Below are 20,441 nucleotides of genomic sequence, written 5' to 3'. Positions count from 1 at the left end.
AAGAGAGACCTGAGAGGTGCTTTGTATTCAGGCATCTCTGGGAAATTGCAGGAACAAAATTAAAGGAGGTAAAAGAAAAACCAGCCCCCACAGCACTTGCCTGAGGAATGAAAACCTCTGATGGTGCTGCTGAGCTCTGGGGTCCTCCAGACAGGGTGGGATCCAGGCTGAGCTCAGATTCTCCATCTCTCTGCCAGGATGGCAAATATGATGGGTTTTCACAGCAAGGAGTGAGGGGAGAGATGGGCTTTAAAGCAGACCACAGATCTCCTGGGTTCCCTGCCAACAGTTCCCCTCAACTGAAGGAAAATATTTTTAAAATCGTTTATTTAGGCTTCATTCTCTCAAAGTCAGTGTTCAGGTTGCTCTGGTAACTGCACCAAGGACCTTGCTTTATTTATTTCATATGTCAAAATGCCCAAGGACCTATAGAAAATAATGATTTTCCGTTTATATGGGAAGAACAGCATAAAGGGGGGAGAGGGATTTAGTCCTAAAGCATTTCTGAAATGATAAGAGAAAAGCAAGTGTCTCAAGTGATGAAAACCAGTTGACTTCACAAGAGTTAGGCTGAACAACAGGAAAAATACTGCTAAAACAAGATGTGACCAGTGCCCCTTTTTGAGGCTGAGTGCTCTGGACTTCAAAATGCCTCAGAGACAAAAAACCCCCTCATTTTTCAAAATTACCCCAGAGGCCTCACAGTTATCTTGCACTGAATTTCTCAGTGGGAGAACTGCTGTGGTCTTGCTGGGATTTCAGCCTGCAAAAACAGACAAGGATTAGCAACTCAGCTGCCTGGGCATGAAAGTGCCCTTTCTGCTGAGGGGCAGGGTAGAGCAGGCGAGCTCCAGATCAAGTTATGCTGTCGGGTATCTCCTTCCTTTTCAGGCAGAGCCTCAGTTGCTGTCTGAGCAAAATGATAGGGAAAGGGGAAATTCCACAGAGATTTATGTCAAAAGATGAGAGAAGTCAGGTGGTTTCCCTGCTCCTCCGAGCAGCTTCCTGAATTTGAAATACTGCTCTTCCCTCTGCCGTGGGAAACACTTCTGGTCCCTTCTACCTCCCCCTGCATTTCTCTGCAGTTAGGCACGGTCACCAATCAGGGGAAAAGAGAAAGCCTTCAGAAACATCTGAGACCAAAAATCCACAGAAAATCACGCTTAGCGAGGGGAAATGTGTGCAAGGAGTAAACGGTCCCTGAGCCCTGCTGTGTGCACGCTGCGGGGCTCCCGGCGCACCACGGCCCCGCAATGGTAGCGCTGCTCTGAGAGCGCTCCCAGAGAGGGAAGAGCCGCGCTCCGGGCTGGCAGCAGGAGCTGCAGAGCCCCGGGTGCGTGTGCGGGGGCTGTGCCCTCGTGTGCCAGCGGTGGGACAGCGCTGCCTGCCGCCCCGAGCCGGGCAAACACTGGAGAGGCTGCGCCCCATGCCTGGGCTGGGCTGGGCACGGCGGCTCTGCTCCCTTCCCGTTTTTCCTGTTGGTTCTGGCTGCGCTATGGTAAATGGAAAGCAAATCCTGATCCTGCCATCTGTGCTCCTTTGCTCTCATTGATGGGCTCAAAGACCCAGCTCTTGTCATTTCTTGAGGTTCGCTGGGGGTTTCCCTGGGGCTCTAAAGGCTCTGGGGCCATTGCAGTCTGTGCCCAGAGCCATCGCCCTCCCGCCTCCAGGTCACCTCCGTGGGATGGGACTATGGCCGCTCCCCTTCAAATCGGAATCCAGTGCAACAACAAGCACCACAAAATCCCCTGCTGCTGCTAACCGAGCATCTCAGCTCCCTCCCGCACTGCCTGGGCAAGCGAGGCTTTGGGAGCGCAGATGCTTCAGGATCAGCCTCGAAAATAAACCCAAACAAGCACCTTTTGGAGCTTAAAGCGACTCCTCCTGGAAGCCACTGCAGGGAAAAGCATTTGCTTATTAACGAGAGGCAGCAGGAACAGGGCATGCATGAAAGGCGGCTTTGTCTCGCCGGCCACTGCGCGTTCCGTTTGTCTCTATGTTAATGCCTTTCCTTCAGGTGTGCAGGGAATCTCGGGCACAAATCTCCCAGCTCCATAAAACCATCGGGCAAAGAGGAATCCCCGGCTCGCGGGCCCTGCGCATCGCGGAACCCCCGTGTCACCTGCAGCCGCCCCCAAACGAGCGCATCTTTGGTTTGCTCTGCGGGGAAAAGGGGGGTTCTGCGAACGCCTGGGGGCCTGCCGAGGGGCCGGCTCCATGGCCGGGGGGAGGGAACGCGGGCTGCCTCCATCGCCGAGGACCCCCAGGGACGCGGGGATCCCCGCCGCAGCGGTCATCCCCGGGGGGGAGTCCCCGGGCAGGGAATCACCTTTCCGGGGGGGTGCGGGCTCAGCATCCCGGGGGCAGGGGCGGCTTTGGAGCATCCCGCCTCCTCCCCGCGCCGCGCCAGTGCCCGTGCCCGTGCCTGTGCCGGTGCCGTGCCGCGGCCGCGCCGCGCCAGGCCGTGCCGGTGCCGTGCCCTGCCGTGCCGCTCCGTGCCGCTCCGTGCCGTGCCGTGCCGTGCCGTGCCGCCCCGCGTCGCGCCGCTCCGCTCCGCCCCGCCGCGCCCGCCGCGCCGCAGCCCCGCAGCCCGGCCCCGCAGCCCGGCCGCCGCCGCAGGGCCGGCGGGCAGCGAGCGGCAGCCGGCGGCATGAGGCGCGACCCGGCGCCCGGCTTCTCCATGCTGCTCTTCGGCGTCTCCCTCGCCTGCTACTCGCCCAGCCTCAAGTCGGTGCAGGACCAGGCGTACACGGCGGCGGTGGTGCTGGAGGGCAAGGTGCAGTCCGTGGGCCCCCCCGCCGGCGGCAATGACAGCCGCGGCGCCGGGCCCGCCGGGGGTGTCCTGGTCAAGGTGCTCGACCTGTGGCCCCTCAACAGCGGGGGGCTGCAGCGGGAGCAGCTCATCAGCGTGGGCTCCAAGGCGCCCTGCTTCAAAGTGAAGCGCAACCACCGCTACATCTTCTTCCTGGAGCCCACCGAGGAGCCGCTCGTCTTCCGCACCGCCTTCGCTCCGCTCGACACCAGCACCAAGAACCTCAAGCGGGACGTGGCGCGGATCCTCTGCACCGACTGCGGTACGGGCCGCGCCGCGGCGGCGGGGGGCGGCGGGGGGCGATGGCGGAGCGGCGGCGGGGGGCGATGGCGGAGCGGCGGCGGGGAGCGCTGGCCCGCGTCCCGAGCAGCCGCGGGGCGACAGGTCCGTACCGCTCGGACCTGCGGGGTACAGGTGCCCGGCGATCGCCCCCCCACTTCAGCCCCGGTGGGCCCCGGGAGCCGCGCCTGCACTGGGGGAGATGCGATGCGATGCGATGCGATGCGATGCGATGCGATGCGATGCGATGCGATGCGATGCGATGCGATGCGATGCGATGCGATGCGATGCGCTCCGCGCGGCCCGGCCGCCGCAGCCGCGCTGCCCCCATCCCCCGGGCCCGGGGGTCCTCGCTCGCCCCGCTCAAGGTCCCGCAGCCCCGGCCCGGCGCCGCGCCAGCAGCGCAGCCCCGGGCCCGGTGCGGGGAGTGCCCGCAGCCCGCGGCCGCCCGGCGCTCGGCGGTGCCGCGCGGGAGCCCCCGGTGTGAGCGCGGTCCCCGTGCCTCTCCCCTCGGGGGTCTCGGCTGTTTTAGCCCTGCCGGGAGAGGCGCCGGCCTGCGGGGACTCCCGTGGCTCCGGCCGCGACCCCCGCCCCGGGCGCGTTCCCTGCTGCCGAGGAGGGGGCCGGGCCCGGGATGCGGGGCTGGGACAGGGGCAGCGCTCCAGGTGTGCCCTAAGAGCCGGGAAGTTTTGCGTCTCCCAAAATAACGGCCTCGCGGGGAGGAAGTTGGTTTTTCTTTTGTTCGTTCCGCGCATTTCGGTGTCTCCGATCACGGCTGTCGTGCGGTGACTGGTGCTGTTCTTCCAGCACCTCTGGAAACGCGGTTATGAAATGACTTCAACGGGAAGTGCCCGCCGGAGCGTCCCTGCTTTTGTTCCTGGGTTTTCCTTGCTGTCCTCTGGCAGGTGAACACCTGCGAAGGGCTGGGCAGTGGGGACCGGGCGAGGACAATGCCTGCATTTTCCCAGGGTTTGGATCGGAGCTGACAAAAATGCACGGCTGGCCCTTCACCCAGCCTGAATGCTGGATACTGTGTCACAAAATCTGGAGAAGGATGGTGTTAACCCGGAGAGCTCTGAGCGCCGTACCCTCAGCAGGGGTTTGGATTCCTCGTGTTTGCTGTGTTACGAGGATACACAGGGTGTAGCTCCAGGGAATCCAGGCTCTCCATTCAATGTCAGTACACTGCATCCTCATCAGGTTAATTGGCCTTTTGCCTCATTAAAAGCAAGGTACTTTGTCAAGTTATACTTAGCTCTGTAATGACCATATGTGTACTGCTCCATGGTGGTTGCTGTTGTGGAATTAACTGGGTGTTTCTGGGGCAAATACTCTGCCATTTGGGACTGCTGACCCCGCATTGTGAAAGCCAGACCTGTCTCTTTTTTTAGTTATCCAAAAGATAAATTTAGAAGCTTGCGTTTCCTGGGAGAAAGGTGGAACCTTGCATATCATAATATGTTGTTGAGGAAAATGGGCTAGGACTGTGTGCAAGAAAACTAATTTGGGAGACACTAATTTCATGTGCACCTGTATATGGGCCATCGTGGACAGAGAGCATTTAGTGAAAGAGCTGTGGCAGAGAAGAGAGGAAAGTAAATGGGGGAATTTCTCAGGACTGTGGTCTCGCTGTCAGGGGAAAACACAGCAAAAGGTATGTGGCTTTTATTGTTTTTAAATTTTTTTTTTAATCAAAAAGGATTCCGAACTTGTGCATCTCTGAGCAGCAGGGTTTGACTTGAAGGGGAATGGAGGCTGCTCCGTGGCATCCTGGCTCAGGCCCAAAGCGTTAACGTGTGGGCTGATGTAACAACAAGTTAGGGGTTGTCATTCTGTCGTGACACCTCCTTGGAGCTGATGCTTTTGTTTCTGTGTGGCTCTGATGGGCTGATTCGGCTCCCTGGCTGAGGGACACTGCAGATTGGTGGGAGCCTCATCTCAGCAGAGCTCGATGGCAGATTCCAAAGGAAAAATAAAATCTGGTGGTTGGGAAATGTCATAGCTGTGGTTTGGTTTGGTGATGAAGATGAAATGGGAGCCTCAGCTTGCTGAACTGGTGGTTCCCTGAGCACTTCATGCTCTTGGTCCAGCTGGGAGGTTACTTCTGAAGGTGACTCTCCTGGCAGGAAAGTCTGATTTGTAGCACCCAAGCTGCTGGAAAGGTGTGGGAACTGGGAACCCAGGGTTTGCCTTCCTGCTCTGTGGTTTGTGCTGGGAGGGGAGATCCAAAAGGGTGCAGGGATATTTCCCATTCTTGCTGCTCATGGGGGTGGTGAGAACTCCAGAGCTGGCAGGGGGTGAATGTCCAGGCACGAGGAGCACTCTGAGGGACAGCTGGGCTGCAGCTGTGTGAGGGATGTTACAGAGCTGGGGCACAGATGCTGGGGTCACTTTGGTGTGGGAAGGGAGGACCCCGTGGCTCTGATCGCTCCAATCCCCCCACTCCCAAAGATGGAGGCCTCACAGGACCATCTTCTCCCTGCTCTGGCTCTGTGCCTGGGTCTGTTTTCCAGTGATTCATCCCCTTCTCACTGGCTAAGATGCTGTGTGTCTCCTGCTCTTGCTGCATGCCGAGGTCTGGGATGCGATGCAGGACTAGACCTGTGATGGGAGCATCCATGTCCCTCTCCAAGGAGCAGCCTCTGCTGTTTGCACATCTCACTTAAAGGAGAGAAAGTGGGTGCTGAGACTCTGCACGGGACCCAGACCCTCTCTGAGCAGAGGCAGGAGGACTGAGGTGAGAGAAGGACGGCCTGGGGTGTGGGGGACAGAACAGGAATGCCAGTCTGTGTGCCTGGTGTGTGTGGGGTCTGAGCTGAGCTGCTTCTTGTGTGCCCCCTGAGCAGGGATCCAGGGAGGGGATTCTCACTTTGGCCATCTCACTGCTGGGCAGGTTCTGAAGGCTGGAACTTCCCCACCTGCAAACCCCAGAGAGGTGCAGGCTCTGCAGCTCTGCCCAGCCATGGTTTTCATCCCTCTGGCACACAGGGAGCAGCTGGTCCTGGGGCCTGGCATCCTGCAGGTCTCACCACCCACTTGTCCATCTTGAAACCTCTTTTGCACTGGAAGTATTATTGTTTTTTTTTTCATGCTGTTATATAACGATTCCTGTTATTGCTTCTCCTCCTGTCTCTTTTCTTTGTATCTTCTAGCTCCTTAATTTTGGATGGTCTCATATCTCCTTTGTGCCTACACACACAAGGAGGAGGAAATAGGTGCAAGACACAGTGCTGGCTCTCACTGGTGAAGGAGCTGGTGGCATTATCCCCACTGGAACAACTCCTGATCTGAATCCAGAAAGGGGCTTGTGGCCCTCATCCTCCTGGCCTTTAGGGGTACCTTGTGTCAGCATCTGCTTCCCACTCTGCATGAGTCCCCTCTACCTCTGTGAAACATTGATGTGCAGATATTTTGCGCACAGGAGAGCGGGGATTTAACCTGTCCAGGCTCTCTGCTTTCACAAAGGAACAAATGTCTCCCTGCCTCCATATGCAGCGAGTTGCAAAGTAGCTTTAATTACAGCTTGTATGTCTCCTGGAGCACCTCACCGAAAATGCTGCTGAGCTCCAGGATGAGCTCTGCCACTCTCCTGTAGGATTAGCTAGCTTAGCCTGGGCAGGTAATCTGGTGGTGGCAGATCCCTGGGAGGATTTGCAGGCAGAGGACCTGTTGTTGTAGCTGGTACTTCTTGTGGGATGAGGTATTCATTTTATTTTATTACCAGTCTGAAAGTGTCTTTGTCCCAGTGGGAATCAGGAACGTGCTGGGGCTGTGGCATTGGCCTCAGTGGCCACATAATGCTGGGAGCTGTTTATCCTGGAGCCAGGTTGGTTAGAGCTGCCCTGTGAGGGGAGGAGGGAGGCCGGATTTTGAAGTGCCCGCTGGAAAATACAGCCCTCTGGATTACAGTGTAGGTGTTGCTGCCTGAAATAGCACTGGCAACTTTGGACCAGCAGCTCATGCAAAAATATCCCTCTTCACTATCCTGCAGATCATTGGAAGCCAGGCAGGCACAGGGGAGGGGTGTGGGTGGGCTCCAGCCGCTGGTGATGGTACTCTGCCTTCATCCCAGGACAGCTGTGGAGCACAGAGCAGTAAAGCTGGATTATCTCACACACCACCTTGCTAATTAGAACAGTCTGAAGCTGTTTCTCACCACCTTCAGAAAATCACACTTCTCTGGGTTTGCAGAAGAGCAAAAACTTGCTTCCTTCTTGCCTTGAGTTTCTGCAGATGGGGAATGGTCACTGTGCTGCAGACAGGTGTGACCTCTCGCAAGGGTGGCACAGTTCTGGGTGCTCTCTTAAATCCTCTCATACAGGATTTGGTCTGGAGTGGACCTGGGGTGGCTGGGTCCTCGTGGCCAGGTCAGCTCCTTGTCTCCCAGATGAGCCATCCAGGAACTGGCAACTGGAACTTTGCTCTGCCGAAGCTGCAGGTCCAAGTGACTTCAGTGGTGCCTGACACAAGAGAATTTTTCCCCTCCCAGACATGTGCCATGTGTGGAGCAAAGCCTGGCTAGCTTCTCAGTCCCCCTTTCAGAAATGTTTGACTAAATAAAGCATCTCCCCAAGGATCTCCATGAGTAAGATGAGACTAAAACAGCTCCTGAGTGATCCCAGCAGTGCTGATTTCTCTATCTGGGGCTGCTCTGTGCCCAGCCCAGGCTCCAGCTGCTGCTTGGTGGCTCTTTGTGCTCCACCAGCTGACAGCCCTTAGAGATGGGCCCTGAGGCAGAACGCCCTTTCTAAATCACAGGTGACACCTTGACTTGGGTTTGGATCTGGATCAGAAACTGGTGCATGCTTGGGAGCACAGAGGCAATAAACTGCATCCCCAGGCAAAAAGGGAGCCATGCTCTGCCACAGCTGAGCTCCCCGCTTCCTTTGGGCTGTGTGAGATGCACCATGGGCACCAGGGCCTGGAGCCTTCCAGAAACTGGCACACCCCAAAATCTGCTGCAAAGTGCCACAAGGGATGGGTTTTGGTGCCGTGCTGCTGGGCTGAGGGTGCCTCTCCCAGCAGACTGGAGGGGGTGCATGTGACACGGCTCCTATGCGGAGCAGCTGCTGCTTTGCCAGGTTTGGGGCACTGCATGCTGCTGCTGGAGCCGCCTCATCTCCATTCCCCTCCTGAGTCAATGTGTGACGCTGCTGAGTGGAAATGAGAGCTGGGCAGGCCCTGGCACGGCACCTGGGTTGCTGCAGGTCAGCTGTGCTGGCCCAGGGCAGGTGAGGGTGCAGATGCAGGGAGAAACACGGAGCTGAGTGATGCGCTCGGCCAGGAGCGGCTCCGGGAGACCGATCGTGGGGGCAGCGGGTTTGGGAGGCTGCGAGCCCGTGGGCGACTCTGGTCGTCTGAGGAATTGTCACTGCAGAGGAGCCTGGTGACAAAGTGCTGGGAGGTGAGGAAGAGCCTCCGCTGAGCCGGGAGCTCCGGGGCTGTCTGGCAGCTCCTGTTGGTGCTCCCGTGCCCGCTCCGTGCCCGGTGCGAGCCCGGCCAGCGCTGCCGGCACTGCCGGGAGCTGGGCTGGGGGCAGCAGAGCTGTCAGCACACCCTGCCCCTCTCTGCTGCTCACAGGAGGCTGCCAGGACGCGAGTTCCCCCCTCCCCAAGTGCTGGAGCGCCCCGTGGTGCCCAAAGTGCCGTTTGAAGGCGAAGGCGGTGCCCCACAAACCCAGTGAGGTTTCTCTGTGCTCTGAGCTGCTCTGTCCGGTGCAGATGGCTGTCACAGACATCTTTTATGAAAAATCCTTTCCTTAGGATTTTTCCTCCTGAGAAGCTGAGAGGCCTCAGGAACAAAATGCAAACAATGGTTATCTGCTGCTGTGGAATGCAACAGGTAAATCTGTAATTAGTCTCATGCAGTTGTTTCTAATTAATGGCCAATCACAGTCAGCTGGCTCAGACTCTCTGTCCCAGACACAAGCCTTTGTTATCATTCCTTTTATTCTATTCTTAGCCAGCCTTCTGATGAAATCCTTTCTCCTATTCTTTTAGTATAGTTTTAATGTAATATATATCATGAAATAATAAATCAAGCCTTCTGAACCATGGAGTCAGATCCTCATCTCCTCCCTCATCCTCAGACCCGTGTGAACACGGTCACAGATGGCAGAGGATGCCTGTCCTGTCCTCGGCAGGGGCTCAGTGGATGTGTGCAGCGAGGGGAGGCTCTGGAGGAAGCTCATCTCCCTGGAAACTTTGGCAGCCAGGCACCTGCTTGCCTGCTGGATTGGGTATGCAGCAGTGGAACCCCAGCACCTCTCAGCACTCAGACCTCAGGAGAGGTCTGCCAACTGCCCAAAATTCTGGGGATAGAGTACTGAGCCTGCAAGGGTAGGCTAGAGATCAAAAGGAAGATGAATCACCGTGCTGCTCTTTCTCTGCTGAATGACCGTGCTCCCAGAGCTTGGCTGCTGCAGCTTGGGGCTGGGCTGTGTGCTGCAAAGGCTGGGCTGAAGGGCCAGTAAAAACTGCTCTTGTTGAATCCCCATGGTCCAGCTCTGCCCTGGATAAGACCCTGACCAGTCTGGAGGATGGAAAATATAAGGTACCCCAGAAGATTGGTCCTAGAGGGGAGCACATGATTTCCATTTTGAATGTTGTAGCTCAGGGACAAGGTTTCTCTGCCCACAGCAACTCTTCCTGGCCTGGACAGTCCTTGCATTCTCTTTGTTGCAGCTGGTGGCCACAGTGGCTCTCTCTGGTCCCCCCACGTGCCCCACACCCATTGCCTGCAGCAGGACAGTGCCTTCCTTCCCTGGATTCCTGTCACTGTTTGCTGGCCTCAGGAGGGCAACTGAGTTCATCCTTGCAGGCTGTAGCATGTGTTCTGGTTTTGCAGGAGTAACACCTCATCTTTGGTGACCTCCTGGGGCAGAGCTGGCTGCTGTTGTCTCTGGGCACAGCTCCTCTCTGAGATGGGACACACATGCCTGATGAGTAGGGATGTGCCACACTTGTGACAGAGCACTCAGCTCCCACCCTGCTGCCCCCCTCTGTCTCCCTGTCCTGACATGAGGGAACTGTCCTTCGCCCTCCTGATGAAGGTGAGAGCTCTGGGAAAGCCTTCCCAGTGGGCTCAGGTGCTGGAAATGAGCCTGTAGGATCTGCAGGTGAGAGCAGAGCCTCGGGGCTGATGGAAAGCAGATCTTGGATGTGATGGTTTTCTAGGGCAGGTCTAGATGGGCAGTGCTGTGCCTGATGGCTTGTGGAAAGGCTGAGGAGGATGGGAATGCTTTGCAGAGCCTGTGGAAGGACACACTGTACTACTTAGTGGCAGAGCTAGCCAGGTCCTGCCAGTGTGGGGTCGGAAGGCAGGTATTTGCATTCATTATCATCAATCACTGCTCCTCCACTCTCTCTAATGGCTCGGTAATGACCAAACGCTGCTCAGGAGCCTCTCGGTGGTCTCAGGGCAGGCAGATGGCTTGGCAGGAGGGTAGGGACTGGAATTAGGTCTGCTCTCTGGGCTGCCTCAAGGTTGGCAGCGATGCAGGAGCCCTGGCTGCTGCCCTGGCCGGAGCCTGTCCCCGCCGGACCCTGCTCCTGCTGCTCGGGGTGGGCAGCCTGGGACAAAGCAAGGGGACATCAGCACCAGGCACAGCCTCTACTGCCAGCCCCAGGCACTGGGACGTGGCCTTTGCCATCACACAGAGCTGTGTGGGTGTGTGATTAGCAAAACGCTCATTAGCCCTGGCAGTGTGACAGGGAGCATGAGCCACAGGTCAGGATGCCTTGCTTGGGGTCAGATCTTCCACAGGGGTCCATGGGATGGTAGTAACAGCAAGGGGAGGAGGGAGTGCTCCTCAGCCTTTAGGTGTTCCCCTCCCACCTCTCCACTCTTCCTCAGCTGCCCTTCCATGTGTTGTGGTGCAGAGGAGAAAAGGAGCGTGGACGTGCTGGGCTCTCCCCATGGCTGCTCTCAGCCTGCAGCCAGGCTGGCCCGTGCTGGGAGTCCAGCTGAAGCCACCAGCATCCCTGGGAAGATCCTCTGCCAGTGGGGTCTCAGCCACCTTCTCCCTGGGTCTCTGCTGGGAGAAGGATCTGCCTCCCCATCCTGGCTGCCAGGCTGGCTCTGCCCCAGCCCTGGACTCCATGGGGGGATCTGGGGAACCTCAGGGACTCCTCTCATGGGGTGATGGGACACTCACTGCCTGGGCTGGAATGAAGCAGGAATTTCTGTCCTTGGGGGACCTGGCATGGACAGCTTTGAGAAAACCTGGAGACCCTTTCTTACAGCACTGGAGAGCCTGAATCCCACAGATACATCCCCAAATATGCAGAGCTGAGGCAGCAAGAAGGAGCTGGAGGAGTTTCCCTGCCAGGTCCTTCCTGCAGCTCCTGGCTTCTCTTGGCACTCTGTGAGTGCATGCAGAGTGTGTGCATCACCCATTCCAGCAGCAACACTCTCAGCCCTGCTGATGGGCAAGCATCAAATGAGTGTTCCACACCCCAATGCTGCCCTGACCCTGAGAGCTCCCAGAAGATGCCTTGGTGTCAGTCAATGGGGCTGCAGTTGGGGTGGAGGTCTGGGGTACACCAGGATTGCTCTTCTCTGGCACTTTCTGCCCAGGTTGGTGATTTCAGCTGGTTCTCCTGGTGTGGGGGACACAAGAGGCTGGATGGCTGGTGGTTTGTGGGATGGCTGTCATTCTTCCTTGGACATTCAGGCACAACAGCAGCTGCAAGTTCTGGCAAATGCTGCAGAGCCCACCGGCCAGATGATGCCCAAGTAGGATTACAGGGAAGAATGGGAAAACCTAGTGTGGATCAGGTATTCTGGTGGATTTGGGAGGCTCAGATGCAGCTGAGATTCTGGAGAGGGCCTTGAGGGTTTTGAACATGGGGTAGGATATAGCAGTAGATGTAGGATGGTTTGGATGGGAATTAGGATTTTTTTCTATACTTACAAGAACTGGGGTTCTGATGGGAGGCAGCAGGCAGGGGGTCACCCAAAGGTCCTCTTGCACCCAGAGCCTCACTGCAGGGTGCTGTGGGGCACTGAGGGGAAGGACTGGGGGGTCTCTGAGGCCATGCCTGCATGTACAACAGGGCTGGGCTGCAGCTGCTGATTCTGCAGCTCCCCAAACACCTTGGTGCCAGAAGGGATGGGCTGCACTGGCTGAGGCACAGCCCGTGCTGAGGCAGGGCTGGGTGTTAGCCCCAGGAGAGGTGTGCTGTGACCAGTAACTCCTCTGATCTCCATCACCCGGACCATGAGAAGGAGCTTTGTGGCCCATTCCAGCGTGGGGATGTTCTGGGTGGGGGCTGCTCTCAGGGCAGGGGGCTGCCCACACTCACTGCAGCCAGGGCTGTTTGGGTGGCTTTGTGCTCTGGAGGGAAGCAAGGCAGGCAAGGAGAATGTGCTTGGAGACTCGGTTCAGGTCCCACCTGTGCCACTGATCACAGGAAAGCTTCTCAGGATCCCCACACTGTGATTCCCTGCCTGACAAGCAGGAGGGATGCTGCTTTGCATGCTCTTCTAGGAGCAGGCAGAAACTGGTGGTGTGCTGGGTTCCCAACAGTGTGTCAGCACCAGAAATTACCAGAAATGGAAACAAACCCCTCCCCTCCCTCCAGCACTGATCTCTGATGCACCTCATCCCCATCCATCGCCCAGGGTGCAGGGCTGTCCCTCTGCCAGCTGCTGCCCTGGGGGCTGGCAGACCTGGCTATGAAGGAAGCAGAACCTGGAGGGGCTCTCTGTGCTCTTGGGGGCATCTGAGTTGGTGTTTGGGGTTGGAGGGCTCCCCTTGTTCCTGATAAGGGCCTGCAAGAGACCTGCAAAGCATCACCAGCAGAGTGCTGTCTCTCCTGGGTGGGCACCTCGTTTCCCAGCCAAGCTCAGCTCCCAGCAGAGGTGTTAGATCCACAAGGACAGAAACTGGTGGTGCCCAGCCCTGCCTCTGATCTGCAGCAGCACTCTCCATCTGTGTGGGGAAGCTGTGACGTGTGAGGAGACGATTTCTGTCAGTCCATTCCTGGTGACATGCAGGCTTCTGGCAGCCAGGCTGCTTTCCTGGTGCTCAGCACAAGCTGGGAGTACCCATGGCAAGCAGGGATCCCCGAGGGCACTTGATGCTGTGTGATGGTGTGTAGAGAGGATTTCCCAGGCTGCTGGAGGGCTGAGCAGCTCTGTGGTGCTCTCTGTGGTGAGGCAGGCTGCTCTGCTGATGCCTGAGAACTTCCATAGCTGCTGCACGGAGCTGAGACATCAGGGGTGTGTTTTGTGGCTTGAAAGGACCCTCAGAGGTGCCAGCAGGACTCATTCCCCAGTCCTGTGGGGTGCCACGTGTCAGTGTCACTTGGCAGGTGTGAAAAACGCCAATCACTTGTTTTTAAAACTGTAAAAGTTTAATAGTAATAAAAGGGTTATAAAAATAGTAATACAATTAGAGTAATAATAATTTGGACAATTTGAATTAGGACAAGATGAGACAACAAATACAAAGAGTTATGGACGTCCGGGTACCTTTTTCTGGGCAGCACAGGCCCGAAAAAGGACACAGTTAACAAAGGATTAACCCTTAAAAGCAATAGCCTGTTGCATATTTATACACCTCATACATGATGCATAAATTCCATTCAAACACAGGATTCTGTCTGGTCAGTGTCAGCTTCTTCCTCTGAATCCTGACAGTGCCTTGGAGGCGGGAAGAAGTTCATTTCTCCTGATAAGAGGGCAATAAATTCTCTTTCTCTGAAAGATTCAGGTGTCCTGTGGCTGCTATCTCACTGCAAGTCCTGTCTTTAAAAAAGTATCCTACATAGCATCGTTTCTATTTTAACAGTTTTTATAACCTAAAACTATATTTAACACAGTACTTAAGAGAATTAATACAGCATTACTTTCTAACACAACACATATAATATTCATTTGAATATTTGCGAAATGCCAATCATAAAATACGTGCATTTTTCACACAGGTGATCCAAAGCCATCCAGGCAGGGTTTTCTTCAGCAAGCTCTGCCCAGGGAGAGCACAGACAAGAGCACTGTCTGCCTGTGCTGAGCCAGCAAATCCCTCCTGCCTGGGCTGCAGACGGCTCCAGGCCTCCCCTTCCTTCCCAGGCACTGCAGGCTGGATCCCCTCCTGCTCTGTGGCGTCAGAGCAGGGGCAGGGAGCCCTGAGCTGTCACACCAGGGCAGCACAGGTGTGAGGAAGCAGAGGGAATCCTGCCTGCAGTGAGATACACCTGTGGGGAAAAGAGCTGAGTGTGCCAAGAACACACATGATGTCACTGCAGCCAGACAGGTAACAGGGAATAAAATCACTGCAGGAAGGAGGCTCTGGATGTTTCTTTGAGCAAGGAGAGGAAATGCCTTCCTGTGGTGAAGTGTGACAGGCAATGAGACCAGCAAATATCATATTTAGGTGTTAAAGTATCCGGGAGAGGAGCTGGTAACTCCCAAACCATAAATACATGAAGAACGTTCTGGCTTCAGAAGGGCAGATGGGCCCACTGGAAGGTGCACTGGGAAGCTGTGGCCTTTTGAAGCCTTCCTGCTGGGATGGTGGCTGTGGTTTTCCCTCCCTGGCTGATGCTGACACCTGCCTGTTGTCCATGCTGAATGTTGGCTGCTGCCAGCAGGAGCTCCTGGGGCTGGAGGTGGCTCCTCAAGCCGTGGTGCCAGGCAGCTCCGAGCTGGGCACAGGGGCCTGGTGCTCTCCTCTGCTCTGGGTGCTGTGTGTGCTCTGTGCAGGGTGGCATGTTGGGATCTCTTGCTTGTCAGAGTGATCCCGAGGTTGTTAAAAGTCTCTTTTCCCAGCCTGGTGCTTGAAGAAGGAGTCAGAGCTCTTCATTTCTTGGTCTCAAGGTTGTTTATTGTTCCTTATCTATAAAATTATTTCTCCTGCCCTGCTGAGGTTTGTCCAGCAGGACAGTTCCAGGCACTCTGCCTGCCCCCAGGGCAGGGTTATGTCTTTATACTAAAAACTACCTGTACAATGTTTACAATTCCTTTCCAATACCTATCACCTGTGTTAGACAGTGAGCTTCTACTCTAAACCAATCTAAGAGTGCCAACATCACAGCAGAAGATGGAGGCCAAGAAGAAGAAGGAGAAAGGCTGGACATGCCCAGATTCCTCCATCTTGCCCCCTGAACCCCCATTCCAAAAACCCCAAAATCTACTTTTCCACCCCGTGATAACTTCACTATTATTCTACCTAAATTGCTGTGGCTTGCTGATCTTCATCTAAGGTTGGTAATTTGCTCCCTAGGTCATAATCAAACCCACAGGTGTTTTGGGCTCTGTGCCAGGGTTTCTGAGCCCCCTGGCAGGGGTCCTGGCACTCCTGGCCAGCCAGAGGGATGTGCAGGGTCCTGACAGTGGCACCTTAGGGAGAGGTCACTCAGTCCCTGCCCCTGCACAGATGGCTGCAGGCCTTGTGGGCCTTCCTTGTGGCAAGAGGGATGCTGAGGCCTCGTGGGTAGAGCTGGGATGTTTCCTTATGTTGCACAAGATTTACTGAAAGCCTCGTGTGAACCTGCTGGGAGGGGGTGCATGGATGAGTTCCTTCTCCCATCATCTCCTCTGTAACTCAGTGTCTTTTCCCAGCATTTGGCCTTCAGGGAATTTCCCATCCCTCAGGCTGTGTACCAGAGCCAGGAGAGCAGGACCAGCCCCTGGGCAGGCAATCCAGGCCCTGGTGCTTCACTTGTGGGGTGAAATTAAACCTGACCTGGAGCACAGCACAGCTGAGCCCTGCCCAGGCTCTGATTGCGGCCCAAGGAGGCTGCAGAGCCCAAGGTGTCTCATTCTTCATTCCAGGATGCAGTGGGTCAGTCCAGGGCCTTTCCAGAGATCCCAGCAGCGTGGGCAGAGCTGGAACTGGAGCTCTCCTGTGGGCTGGGGGTGTGAGGAGCAGGGCCAGCCATGTCCCACCCTGCCAGCTCTGCTGTCACCAGGGTCAAAGCCTGGTGCCTTGGACAGCTCCAGGCATGGCACAGCCCAGGCATGGCACAGCCCGGGCATGGCACACCTGGTGCCATGGCCCAGCTCCAGGCATGGCACACCTGCAGCCATGGCACAGCCCAGGCATGGCACAGCCCGGGCATGGCACACCTGGTGCCATGGCCCAGCTCCAGGCATGGCACACCTGGTGCCATGGCCCAGCTCCAGGCATGGCACACCTGCAGCCATGGCACAGCCCAGGCATGGCACACCTGGTGCCATGGCACAGCCCAGGCATGGCACACCTGCAGCCAGGCTGGAGGAGGGATGGGTGGTCAGGGGAGTGGGCAGTGCCTGTGTGGGATGACCACGCACTGGGCATCTCCTGCTAAAAACGAAGTTGTACCAGGTGTGTGGTGTTCCCAGGACAGTTATCAGATCAGTGTGGAGCCTGTGGGACACACATCCGTGTCCCTGGGGCAGAAACCTGCCCAGCAGTGGGGCCTGGAGGTTTGGAGGTGTTTGCTGTAGCAGGCACACACCTGGCAGCAAGTGAGGCTGGGAACAGGATTTTGTCTGGAGCAGTTTTATGCTGGGCTGAACCCATCTTCTGCTGGAGAGTGGGGGAACAGCAGAAAGGGGGGGGTCATCCTCTAGCTGCTGCACCTGAGGGGAACCCTCCTCCTTGAATTCTTATTTTCATGGATTATATTCTTCAAAATAATGGGGTTTTTTTTTTCCTTCTCTCTGTAATGGGTGACACGGGGAACCCTTCTGCAAGGAAGTAAATTCTGCCTGTCACGGTGGCTTTCATTTGGCAGTGTTGAATTTCCTTCCATGCTGCTGTTGTCTTTCTCTTTTCCCCCTTCTCTCCCGCCCACACACACTCTTTTCCATCGTACATCCTCAGCTTTCAGAATGATAATTGCAGCTGAGTGAAGAAAACCCTAACGTGTTTTGAAGGATGGCTTCAGTGCCTTTTTCTGCACTGTTCTCTTGAGTCTGCACCCTGTTTGAGAATGTGAAGGTGTTTCAATGACCTTTTTTTCCATTTAGACCTATTTTTTGAGGATATTTCCCCCAAGTTCCTGGAAAGCTCCTTCTTTCCTTTTCCAAAGGCAGCTGGGTGAGCTGTGGGGGCTCAGCCAGGAGAAAAGGAGGCTCAGGGGGGACCTTCTTGCTCTCTGCAAATCCCTGAAAGGAGGGGTGGAGCTGGGGGGGTGGGAGTTGTCCCTTCTCCCAGGTAACAAGCGGTTTAAGGTGTGCCATAGGAGGTTTAAATTGGATATTGGGGAAATTTTTTCACTGAAAGGATGGTCAGGCAATGAAAAAGGCTTCTCAGGACAGTGGTGGAGTCATCATCCTTGGAAATGTTGAAAAAATGTGTAGGTGTGGCACTTGGGGATGTGGTTTAGTGGTGAACTCGGTGGTGCTGGGTTAAGGGTTGAACTTTCTGATCTTGGAGCTCTTTTCCAATTGTAGCAATCCTGTGATTCCACTCATGGTGGGACTGCAAGGACAGTGATGCTTCTGCCGATGCACCATGTCCTGGGACAAGCAGGACAGAGGAGGCCAAGAGCCCAGCCTGGGGCTCCTCGCCCAGCCTAAAGCTGCTGCTCAGAGCTCTGTGAGCAGCTGCTGCCCAAGGAGGATTGTGCACAGGGCTGTGCCCTGCTGACCACTGCTGCTGGCCTGTGAACTGTTTCCCCAGGTGTTCCTTTGGCCCAAGCCCTGGGCCCCAGGCTGTGTGTGCCCAGGGCTGTGCTGTTGCCAGAGCAGCCCTTCCCAGCCCAGCACACTGGATGTGCTTTGCAGAGCTGCCAGACCAGCAAACCCACACTGGCCATGGCCATCCCACACTCACAGCTGAGTCTGGCTTGGCAAAAGGTGCAGAATGGCTCAGAGAGGAGCTGGAGAGGGAGGAGTGGCAGGGGAGAGGCCATGCCAGGCAGGTGGCTGTGGTGTCTCAGTGCATAGGGCTGCCCTCCCCTGCCACTGACCCTGCTGTGCCTCGGCCGCTGCAGTGTGAGCTCCCTGGGGCTGATGGCAGATGTAGCACTCTGGCTGCTGCTTTGGCTTTGCATCCCTCTCAGTGGAGATCAGAGTCCTTGGAGAAGCCTTCAGAGTCTCATCAGTGTCACTCTGCTGGGAGCTGAGACAGCTCTGTGCTTCAGGGTGAGACGTGCTCAAAGGCAAAAATACCCTGGGGCAAGCCGGGGAACAGAAGCCACCATCAGCTGGAGCTGTAGAGTGTCGGGTGACCTTTTTTCTCCCCTGAGCAGTCTTGCTGGGGGGAAGTGGAGGCCCCTTGATGCTGAGATGCTGCGCTGAGGCACCCAGCAGCGTGTTCTGTGTGTCAGGAGCTGCCTGCAGCGTGCGCGGGTGTTCATGGCAGGGAAATGAGGCAGCTTTGCCACAACCCGTTCCCAAACCTTTTCTAGTTCCACCTGGCTGCTTCCCCAGCCACCAGAGGCAAGGGAACCGTGCCTCCTGCCCATGGATGTGGGGATCTTTCCCTCCCCTCCCCCTGCAATCAGATGCTTGCAGAGCAGAGCTTGCACTCCATCAGCCGTGGGTGTCTATAAAAAGCCTCCCTGGCGTTGCGATTGGGTGGGTTGGCTGTGCCACGTGGCTCCTCGTAAGGCCCGTGTTGCTGAGCAAGTGGCATTCCACTTATTTTTGGCATTAATAGTCTTTAGTTAATACATAAATTCAGCTTAAATTCTGGATGGAGAATAAATCCCAAGTGGAGGCTGTGCTAATAAGACGACAGACGCTCCGGGGAGCCTGGGACGCTGTCAGTGGAGCGGCCGTGCCTGCGAGATCCAGAGCAGCAGCACGAGGGCCTGAAAAGTTACCACCAGTTCTCTGGCTCAATTACACAAGGGTTAGGCAGCTGCCTGAGGTTTTAGCTCACCTCAGGCACCTGAGGTGAAAAAAAAGCTCACCTTAGCTTTAACTGCTGGAGCTGAACTCATTATAGCAAATGCCCCAGTGAGATTCCCCTGTGCCACCTGGTATGTGGAGGGAAGGAGTCAAAGCTTCAGTTCAGGTCTGAGCACTGCAGAACACCCTCATCTCTGCAGTCTCCTGACAGGCAGACCTAGCCTGAGCTCCTCTGCTCTGCTCCACTCTTGCTGACCCCTGTCAGTCCTCCCAGGCTTCCCCACATGCTGGTGCATCCCAGGGGACCTTCAGGCCAGATCTGGGTGTGTTGAGGGCTGCATCCCAATGGCTGTGTCCTTCCAGAGTCACACATCTGCATCCCAATGGCTGTGTCCTTGTCCTTCCAGAGTCACACATCCCTGTGAGGACCTGGCAGGACAAACCATGGCCAAGCCATGCAGAGTGTGGGACCTGGGAGCTCTGACCTTGGGCTCTGCTCCATGGCTTGGTGCTGTCCCCTGAAGGAGGGTCTGGAGGTGCCAGCAGGCTCCCCCAGGATTTTGTGGCATTGTGCTCCCCAGGGCTGTGCAAATGTGGCAGGATGGAGGGTCCCAAGCCTGAATTCTCCATGCCCATGATGGCTTTGAGGGTCAAGGTTGGAGCTGAGTTGTGTCCCTGCCCCAGCAGGCCCTGCTCAGCAGCACCAGTACCTGGTGCCTTGCTCACCCTTGTGCTGCCCACCAGACCTGCCCAGGGGGCTGCTGATGGCTCTGCAGCCCAGCAGGGGAACAAACCCCTTCTCATGTCCTTCCCATGACCATGCTGGAGCTCTTTTGTGCCTGTGTCAGACTGACAGGCCAAGAGGGAGGTGCTCACTCCCATCTCCAGCTGCCTCCTGAGCTCCTCCCCACTTTTATCTGATTGCTGTCAGATGAAATCCAGAATACTTTCCATGCTTTTTGAGAAATGCCCTTGTGAAGAAGCAGTTTGCCAGGAACCTTTCCAAGGGGGTGCTGCACTGATGGTCTGCCAGGTTGTCCCACTCCAGCCTGTCCCACTCCTTCCCTGCCCTGTCCCTTCCCTCAGAGTTGGGGTGCAGGGTGTATGCCACTCTCAAGGAGAGGTGTCCAGGTGACTGGGACACAAACCCCATGGCTAAGGGGTGGCTTGCCAGCTCCTGACAGGGTCCTCATTGTGTTTTCATGGATTTAAATTCTTACCAGAGCTGAAAAGGAAAGTTATCCAGGGTTTAGAAGAACACCAGTTGGTCCCAGTCTCTCCTTCCTCACCTTGTGCATGAGGTCAGCCCTACACGTGCAACACTTTAACCCCTTGCAAGGAAGCAAAGAATTTAGAGAAATTTTCCAGCCTCAGATCTGGGGAACTTCAGGTTTCATTTGCAGTCAGGATGGATGCTCTAGCACTGGCCTCATAAAATGGGGAGAGTCAGAGGGAATTCCTTTCCCCATGTTCCTCCCTGTGGATTTCCATCTCACCCTGCTTCTTTCATCTGCAGTTTCCATCTGAAGGAACGACAAGGGAAACCTCAGTTGTTTTGTTT

The 20,441-nt window shown here is 56.1% G+C and overlaps 1 protein-coding gene and 1 long non-coding RNA gene across 3 annotated transcripts in view; one reads left to right on the top strand and one right to left on the bottom strand.

Annotated features, from left to right (window-relative positions):
• Window positions 1–310: 310 nt before the first annotated feature.
• Window positions 311–2,481, bottom strand: LOC136562862 (uncharacterized). The gene is made up of 2 exons (XR_010784583.1): window positions 2,330–2,481; window positions 311–2,160 (listed from the first exon to the last, which is right to left on the bottom strand). It is a non-coding gene; the product is annotated as an uncharacterized lncRNA (long non-coding RNA).
• A 169-nt stretch (window positions 2,482–2,650) lies between these two features.
• The window catches only part of NRG2 (neuregulin 2), a 160,108-nt gene continuing 142,317 nt past the window's right edge, over window positions 2,651–20,441 (top strand). For both annotated transcript variants that reach the window (XM_066559919.1, XM_066559918.1), the window contains exon 1: window positions 2,651–3,074. In XM_066559919.1, the coding sequence (XP_066416016.1) occupies window positions 2,651–3,074 (424 nt within the window). The remainder of the gene's footprint in view (window positions 3,075–20,441) is intronic.

Source organism: Molothrus aeneus, chromosome 15 (genome assembly GCF_037042795.1).
Source record: "Molothrus aeneus isolate 106 chromosome 15, BPBGC_Maene_1.0, whole genome shotgun sequence".
Taxonomy (NCBI): domain Eukaryota; kingdom Metazoa; phylum Chordata; class Aves; order Passeriformes; family Icteridae; genus Molothrus; species Molothrus aeneus.
Note: the sequence above shows the minus strand (reverse complement) of the source record. Positions and strands in the feature narration are given on the sequence as shown.